Source organism: Fukomys damarensis, unplaced genomic scaffold (assembly GCF_012274545.1).
Source record: "Fukomys damarensis isolate Sample0158 unplaced genomic scaffold, DMR_v1.0_HiC HiC_scaffold_4, whole genome shotgun sequence".
In the NCBI taxonomy this organism is placed as follows: domain Eukaryota; kingdom Metazoa; phylum Chordata; class Mammalia; order Rodentia; family Bathyergidae; genus Fukomys; species Fukomys damarensis.
In genome coordinates, this window is record NW_022900916.1 from 15,498,629 (window position 1) to 15,507,687 (window position 9,059).

At 35.4% G+C, this 9,059-nt stretch overlaps 1 protein-coding gene across 1 annotated transcript in view; it reads right to left on the reverse strand.

Annotated features, from left to right (window-relative positions):
• The window catches only part of Dock4 (dedicator of cytokinesis 4), a 433,388-nt gene that overhangs the window by 226,278 nt on the left and 198,051 nt on the right, over positions 1-9,059 (reverse strand). The window contains exons 3-5 of the mRNA XM_033755915.1: positions 7,416-7,499; positions 4,956-4,996; positions 2,602-2,657 (exon numbers count right to left, since the gene is read on the reverse strand). Coding sequence (XP_033611806.1) covers positions 2,602-2,657; positions 4,956-4,996; positions 7,416-7,499 — 181 coding nt within the window. The remainder of the gene's footprint in view (positions 1-2,601; positions 2,658-4,955; positions 4,997-7,415; positions 7,500-9,059) is intronic.

Genomic DNA, 9,059 nt, shown 5'->3' on the forward strand with positions numbered 1-9,059 from the left:
TTTTTTTTTTTTTTTTTTTTTTTTTTTTTTGGTATCAGGAATCAAACTTGGGTCCTTGCGCTTGCAAGACAGGTGATGAACCACTGAGCTAAATCCTCATCCTCCTAGTTGCTTTTTAATGTTATGTCCAAAGTATAAATGTCTTTTGTAATATCTTCTTACAGAAGAATAGGAAACTAAAATCTTTCTTTGGTTCCATCACCATTACAGCTCTATCTCATTTATATTTCCTCTAAGATACCTTCTCCAAGGATATTTCTCTTCTTTCTAGAGATGAAATAATAGCTAAAAATGTAAAATGAGAATTTACACCTAGAAGAGTAAATAGTAATATATAAATTGTAACAGACAGAGAACCTTTTATTAAATCTACATATGACATCTCCAAGTGGTAGCACATTTACTTTGCTTTTGAAGCAGCTGTTGTACTTTAAATCATGAATGCTTGGAGATGGAGATTATAAGATGATGCTATACCAACTCTAGGAGGAAACAGTGAATTTCCAGGAAAACTTAACATCCTTTTCAAACATTTAAAAGTGCCATTATGTGAGCAAGAATTGAATAACACCAGAGTGGCCTCATCGTCCACAAAATGTAATTTAATTTAAGGACCCTATCAGTCCTGTATTGCTCAGAAGACCCAGGTAAAAACAATTTGATCTGTGGGAAGTTGATCTGGGGGTTGTCCAAAGAAAATGTAAGTTTTTAAAGCCAAAACTGTCATTTTTAGGCAAGGAAGCGATTTTCTATTAATCCTACAAAATCTAAAACCAGTGTTCCAATAGTCTGTCATAAGTAGTTGCTCTGTTCAATTATTCTGGGACATACTGTGCAGCATCTTTGAAGTGAACAGTCTTCAGTTAATAAATCCACTTAAATAAGATAGGTAATATCAAAATTTAAAGGGGTTCCTCTCTGGGAAAATAAGAATCTGGTAATACACAGCCGAAAACATTTTCAGACCCAAGTTTTTCTTCCAATAACAGTCCCAGAAATGGGCCTGGACCGATTCCAGAAATTCTTTTTTTAGAAAATAAAGTTTGACTTAGAGCTATTCTACTATCAAAATTCTCATTATGCCTGATGTCCAGCAAAGAACCTATAAGAAGCAAGGATTGAATGTGCACAACCAGATTTGGAGACACCTTTATTACGATTAAACTTTGCTGGAGCTCATGGAAGGGAACCAGATGTATATGCCAGTTTAAAAAAAGAAAAGGAAAAAAGGAAAGTACTTATTTTAAACCATGTCCCATTCCTACTGAGTTTGAAGGGTGGAGTTCAACTAAGTAACATCATTTCTGCAAGCACAACCTTCTCTTCTCTTCCTTAGAGTATGTGATGGGGGCTGGGTGGGCCAAGGCTCCACAGACTTGGGGGCAGGGTTAAGGATGGGCGTGTAGAGGTAACAAAGAGGATGGGGCTGGCTGCAAGGGCTTGTTCATACTTTTGGGGACAGGGCAGAACCTGGAGTGTTCACATTGCCAAGCCAAGGGCAGGAAGATCAGAGCAATCAGAACAGAGTCAGCATTGGCTAAAGTGATTTCTTTCTTTTTTTTTTGGTAAGGGGATTGAACTTAGGTCATTATGCTTGCGAAGCAGGTGCCAGAACCACTGAGCTAAATCCCTGGCCCTAAAGTGATTTCTTAGTTGCCATCTCATTCACTGGAGAGTGGCTAGGCAGAGTCAAAACGAGTGGGAACAACTACAAAAGAACCAATTCTCTGCTTGATATTTCCAGTGACTTACAGCTTTTACAATATAAAGAGGTTACTGGCACCAGTGGTAAATATTAGCACAAAAATTATACTTTTAAACTATTATTTCAAAAATTATACTACTACCAATAATATTGCTTAAACTAGCTAACATATACAAAGTGTGATCAAAAACTCTGGTGGATATTTACTTTTTTTAAAAAAATTACAGTAAAAGACACATTGCCACTAATTCTCAAAATACTCCAACTGGGCTTTCAACACACTTTCTTTTGCCACTTTCTGAAGCAGTTCGAGAAGTCCTCTTTTGTGTGTCTTTTCGTTGCAGTCCTGGCTATGCTGATTTACTGAATTGATTCAAAATGTTTACCTCTCATGGCGCCTTTGACTTTGAGGAAGAGTGAGAATAGACAAGCCAGGAATAAGATGGATGAGAAATAAAGTGGTGATTCTCTAAAGCAGAATAACGGCTTTATGAATCGGACACCCAAGGATATTAGTTACGATGGGCATTTGGGAAAATGAGGAAATTCCTAGGTTTTGAGGCAGCATGACTCAGCATTTTATTAGCCTCACCACCAGGCTTCTCTAAACAGCAGGAAACCAGAAGGATCCAAGTCTTCCTGCTTCAATTCAGCCCTTTCCATGATTCGTGGGCAGCGAGACACCTCAGCGCCCTGAGTCCTGCCGTTCTCCAGCACACCAATGGGTCAATTCTGTCTCCCAACTGCTACAGTCAGTGCATTTTCAGCAAACAACACAGACAATGGTGTGATCTTGTACAGCTCATTTTTTTAAGGCAGTTACTAAGCCTCTCAAATTCCAAAATAGGTAATGGTTTTGTGAAAATCCTCCAATATAAATAAAACTAATTTCTTACCCTTTATTCTTTACACAGGCATTTTTCAAGTGAACATAGCTGGAAGGAAATATACCCTGGAAGAGAAAAGATGAAGGTTATGGAGCTGTTATAAGGTAAGGTAGGTTCAGAAGGACAGTATGGGGAACAGCAAAGAATATCGACCCCACCACATGTGCTAGGCTATAATCTATTATGCCTGTAGCATCTTTCATTTTCTTCTACTAACTCCTTTACAAATTTAAATTCTGTAAAATAAACATCAATGAAAAATTCAATCTCATTCCATAAATATACTTTGTAAACAAAATTTATAAATTCAGAAATTCTACATAAAAATGATGTAAATGAGAAAATGTTGCATAGTTTTAAAAGATAGATTTTGAGGTTTTTGTTTATTCTTTTTCTTCTTCCTCAAATATTCATGATTCTATTTAAAATATATACTTATAATGGACAATGTGAAATAGGAAGAAAGGGGCTAACGGTGTAGGGAAAGTGGGAAGGCAAAGGGAAAGCTAATAAGGGAAAAGAAAAAAAATATGAGAAAATGAAAAAATGGAAATGAAGTGTTTGTAAAGGGGGAGGGAGGAGGGTGAAGGGAGGGCAGGAACAAGGGGAAAAAATGAGAACCAAGACCTGTCATGTAAAGGTACAAGATCCCAGTAATGAATGTAACTGTACTGCATACCTAAACTATACCAATAAACTCATTGAGAGAAAAAAATAAAATAAAATAAAAATATATACTCTAGGGCCAGGGATTTAGCTCAGTGGTTCCACTGCCTGCCTCACAAGCACATGGACCTGAGTCTGATCGCTGGTACACCCTCCCAAATATACATAATATATATTTTAAAAACACACTGTATTTGGAGACAATATCTGTATTGTATGTGTCACAGAAGATCTTTGATGACAACACAGCAGCAATTAATCACTATGCTGCCATTCTGATGGAACAAAAATTAAACAAAAAGCCATGCTAGATGAAAGCTTTGTACCGCGGGAAAATAATAGGGCAAGAAAATTGCTCCTTTGTTCTAAATGAGGTATTGAAAGAAACAGCAACAACAAAATGAGCATTAATTTTATTGTCTATTAAGTGACAATATCCTCTGATGAATTTCTAATGTATAATCAAATGACACACTCAATTAAATATTTACGAAAACAAATGTCATTCGAACATGTTGCTATGTGTATCCAAGTCAAAAGTAAAATTTAATAAGAAATATTCTACATATTCAATAGTAGTAAACATGGATATAGATTCTCCTTAAATCTTTTTTGTATAATTTTAAATTTATATCAATGCGTTTAAAGTAACTTGTAGGTATAAAGAATTTGAGGCTTGTTGAATGTGTATAGTAACAGGAATTGTAATAAATTTTCCTCAAACATGCTCTAGATGAATAGTTTAAACACTGAAGCTATATGCCCTAGAGTTGTCCCAGAAAAAGTTTAAATGAGGGCTAACATCAAAATTTTATATATACTTTGTCCCTTACACTCTCCTTTAGTCTGATCTAAAATAATGAAATGAAGTAATTAAACACTGTTGAATGTTGCAGCAAAACTGTATTTAAGCAAAAAATTAAGTAAAAGTTGATATCTTACATTGTATTTTAAGAATGATGAAAGACAATTCCTTATCTACAATTTTAATAAAGCTAGAATTAAGCACAAAATGAATATAATATATAAGAAAATAGTAAGAGTCTGAGGGAAGTATGAACAGAAACTGGGGTGATTAGAATAAGGTAGAAAAGATATTAGTAAGGATTAGTGTCAAAATCACACGAACCAACCCAAAGATAACACAAAAATCATATTACTTCCTACTATAAATCTTGAGCGTTCGTATGACTATATAAAGGATAATGAATCTTAGTGTCTATCTAGAATAGTAAGGAAGATAGGCATTTTTATAATATGGATCTTTCACTTTGTTTCCAAAAAATGCAAAAGGACTCAACATACCACTAAAATAAACTTTCTCCACACCAGCATTTTATAAATAATACTACAGAAAACTTAAAGATTAAACATCTCTATTGATATTTATTTTGGGATGTACGTGCATTTCCTCTGCCTGAATTTTAACTTAGCTCTCAGAGAAACTAACACTTCAAAAAGATTTTGTTTATATATAATGAGCTTATTAAGGCCTTCTCAGTACAATTTTTAAGAGCTATACAGGATTATCATTTGAGCTGTACATTTTAACTATAAGCCAAGTTCAAAGGAATTTTCAAAATTATGAAAATCTGTATTACCTCTTTACATTTCAATTAAGAGTTCCAACTTTAATTTCAATTGTATAAAAAAATAATTTAAATATTTATCTTTTTTGTAAAAATAAGAGTTTTTACCTTGATATTTGGGTTTTTTAAGGCAAATCCTCTGTACCAGCCTGTGGAGAAATAATCACTGTTACATTTTTATAAACCATAATATTTGAAGGATAACAAATAACAAATTAATTTGTTCTTTGCCAATACAATGTTATCATACATGTAATAATTCTATGTATACACATGGTAGTTGTTATATTAAGGCTAGATAACAGCTCAAGTAACCATTAGTATATCTTACTATTATCCTGCTTGTAAAAGTTTGTCAGAAATTTACACAATAGACAATAGAAAACAAGGGTATAGAGCGCTGGACTTAAATTTTGGCTCTGGGGTTTTTTTTTTGTTTTTGTTATTTGGTACTGGGGATCGAACTCAGGGCCTTGCACTTCTGAGACAGGCGGCAGCAACACTGAGCTAAATCCCTGGCCTGGCTCTGGCATTTAATCTTGGACAAGTTGTCATTTCTCCACATTTTATAAAGGTCACATTATTTCTAAGAGAAATTCAAGAATCCACACAAGATTGAATATACATTCAAATTCTGCTTGGCTAACTAAAAAGCACAGAATCTAGCAGCAAAAAATAGTGCTAGGCTAGCTGTTATGCAATGAGTCTGTACATCCTTACACCCACAGTCATAGGTTAGGATCAGTATCATAAGCGTAGGAACCAGGTCTCCCCTCATCAGAATTAACTGGCGCACCTTTCTGAGCTCTATCAGCACAGCATCTCAGCAAACTAAGCTCCCCATAATTTGTATTCTGTACAATGTCTATTACTTCAGCTCAATTTTACAATACTGTTCTTAAGGAAGAACAAGTCTTTTTATAATATAAAGCAAATATACAGTGTGTGTATATACATAGATGATTAGTATATAGCTAACTAGAATATTTTCAGATTGTATTTTCTTTTATATTTAGAAACTACTTTGCTTATTGGCAAGAAATTATTTTGTTATATGATAAATGTTCTATCTAGCTGAATTTTTGGCTAATTAAACTTTTGAAAACAAATATTTAAGCTCTGTATTTAAACATTTTTGTTCCTCATAAAACATTTTCTTAAAAGAATATACAATACGGTGCTATAAAATATCATCCCTGATACTTTAAAATACATGTAAAGAAAGGAGAATTAATGGAAAATTAGAATCTGTATCTCAGGGTTTATTATAGCCTGACAAGGACAGATCTAAGAAATATATTCATTTGTAAATCATTATTCTAGTAGAAACCACAACTTTTTGAGAACTACAGAAATGTCACAGAGAGTTTCTATCCAATTACACCATACAGAAAAGTTTTTAGATTACACATCACTTCCCATTACATTTAGGGCACATTTTCATGCACCAACTCAGAATCTATTTTATATCTGCCTGAATACACAGTAGAAATAAACAAAATGCATCCAGCAATGACACAGGAAACATTATTGTATTTTTAGAGGTCTCAGCTACAGTGGGCAGAATAAATATCCACAGCCATGTATCGCCATTTAGTGCCAGGCTCTAGCTAAATGTAGTAAATTGGCTCGGGGAGACACAAGTTAATCTATGATGAAACTCGGTAAGATAGAACATTATCAGATTATAAAGTCTGGGTAGGAAAAGCCTTCCAGCAGGAAAATGGCTATTTTTGGATATACGAGTGGCACTCTATAAACTATAGTCATTCTATTAACAAGGATTTTAAAAAGTAGTCATTTCATCTGGAATCTTTTGTAAGAAGTAAAATTTAAAGATGTTTAAGGAAGAGAAACGTTTGAGAATATATTCACTGCCTTTACTGAATTACCTGCTACATAAATTAACAGTGATCATTCAAGGTCATACAGTATATCCTACTAACATTTCAAATGAATTCAATAATTTTATTCCAAATTGGAGACAAAAAAAGACTGCAAGACCAAACAAATTGGGCCAGGGCTGGAGGCCCCCAGGAAGCACTGGGTTGTCCAGCCTCAAATTCGCCACACCTGCAAGACCTCAGTTTCTTCCCATCTATGGGGAGGAGACGGGGGGAGTCTGGCAGACTTTTGATATTCTGAGAAAGCCTTCTAGTGTGGTTTTGAGGCATGAACTCCTACCAATAGGGCAGCTTCAATTGCTTTCTATGCTGCCATGTGATAACTGTAAGAACATAGCATTAGGGGCGGGTGATTTAGCTCAGTGATTCTGTCACTTGACTTGCAGGTGCAAGGTCCCGAGTTTGATCCCCGTACCAAAAAAAAAAAACCCAACATAATATTAGAAAAACATATGACCAACTCAAAAACACCAAATATTACTTTTCCACTAGCGAAATGCAAGTTTCATACAAGGAACAAGTTTCATAAAAAATGTTTTGTCGTGATTACAGAAAAGGTCTAGAATTTAACAGAGGTATGGCGAGAATGTGTAAACTTTTTGAAGAGTCCTGTATCAAGGAGGTGATTCGCACAAGCAGAAGCAATCAGCATAAGGCCGCTCACCATCACACTTCTCCAGGATCTGAACTGTATCTCCGATTTCCAGTGACAGGCCATATGGGACAGTTCCTCGAAAACTGGCAATAACTGTAAGAAATGATACAGAACATGTGAAGGCAATCATGTCAGTTATACTGCTTACAATGAAATGTTATTGACTACAAAAAAATGAATGTGAATAGGAAGTATGCTTTTATAGTTGGAATCTGCTGTCACTTCACCTATGTACAGTTGTTTAAATTATTTAAATTATATATTAGTACATGTGTGTAGTACATTATGTCTACATTCCCCATGGGGGTTCGTACGTGTACATAACACTTCTTAACTCCTTTTCTCACCCCCTTTCCCTTCTCTCCTTCCCTACTCCATCCATCTTCTCATCCCCTTCCTTTTATTTTTTTGTGCATGTTTGTGATGCACAATGTTTACATTGCTTTTGTGGAATTAGTATATGTAGATAACACATCTTGTATTTTTTTTTAAATCATTACATTCATATGCTTTGCCAACTTCAACGTGAAATCAACATTATAAATATGCATTTCAAAAATGTGAAATTTACTATAAGCAATATAGAAAGTAGCAAGAATATGGCCACAAGAAAACTGTGCAATTACATATATAAACAAAAGTTATTGCTTGATGAGATCTAAGAAGGACCATGTCCTCAAGTACTGCTACATTTATCCCACCATCCCAGGGTCCGGTTTAAGGTAGTTAATCAATATGTGTTCTATAATAAAGGAAGAATACACTTCGTACTTGTTATTAACCTTGGCACTACGGCTTGTAGGTAGACGTCCCCCAAAGCCTCAAGTGCTCAGAAGTGGTGTTTTATGGAGCTGACTGGATCTAAGGCATGTGATACGGGGATAAGTGTGTGTGGAACTAAATTAGTACACTGATTGGAATTAGCACAGTTCTGGGTAGCAACAACCAAAAGGCGGGTGACCTGGATGGGATAAAAGGGAAAGCGAGCTGCTGCTTGCTGTCTTCTGCCTGCCATGCTATGGACCATTCCTCCTCTGTGAGGCCCCTCTACCATGCTGCTCTGCCTCAGAGCCAGACCACTATGGACTGAAACCTCTACCAACTGTGGACTAAATAAACCTCTCCTCCTTTAACTTTGAGTGTCACATATTTTGTCTCAGCAACAAGAAAAGTAACTAAGACACTTGGTTTACCTTTCTACTACAGTGTTTGAAGTGGATTTATTATTTCCCCTAGACTATGAGCTTCTCAGAAGAAGGGCCTGCATTTTTTGGCTATTAGGTCTTTGAGACCATGCCAAGTTTGTTGCATAAAAGCAGTCTTCTTGTGGTATTAAAGGGTGACGTTTTATTTAGTAATGACTGTACCTTCCCCTATGAATAAACACACGTGTTAGTTCTCATTATCGGGAATGAGTGGAGGTCACCATTAATTATAGATGAATGCTTTACATTAACTGGCTTCACAAACGTTTAACAAGGTGGGGCAGAAGTAGGATGTACTACAGACAGGATAGATTAGTCATCCTTGGCAACTCCAAGAACTAGAGAGGAATGAAGCTTTCCCCCAGACTTAAAGCTCGAGTCACAGAGGAGGCAAGAATAGAAGAATAAAGAAAAAAAAAATCGGAATACACAAATTTAAAAAAAAAAA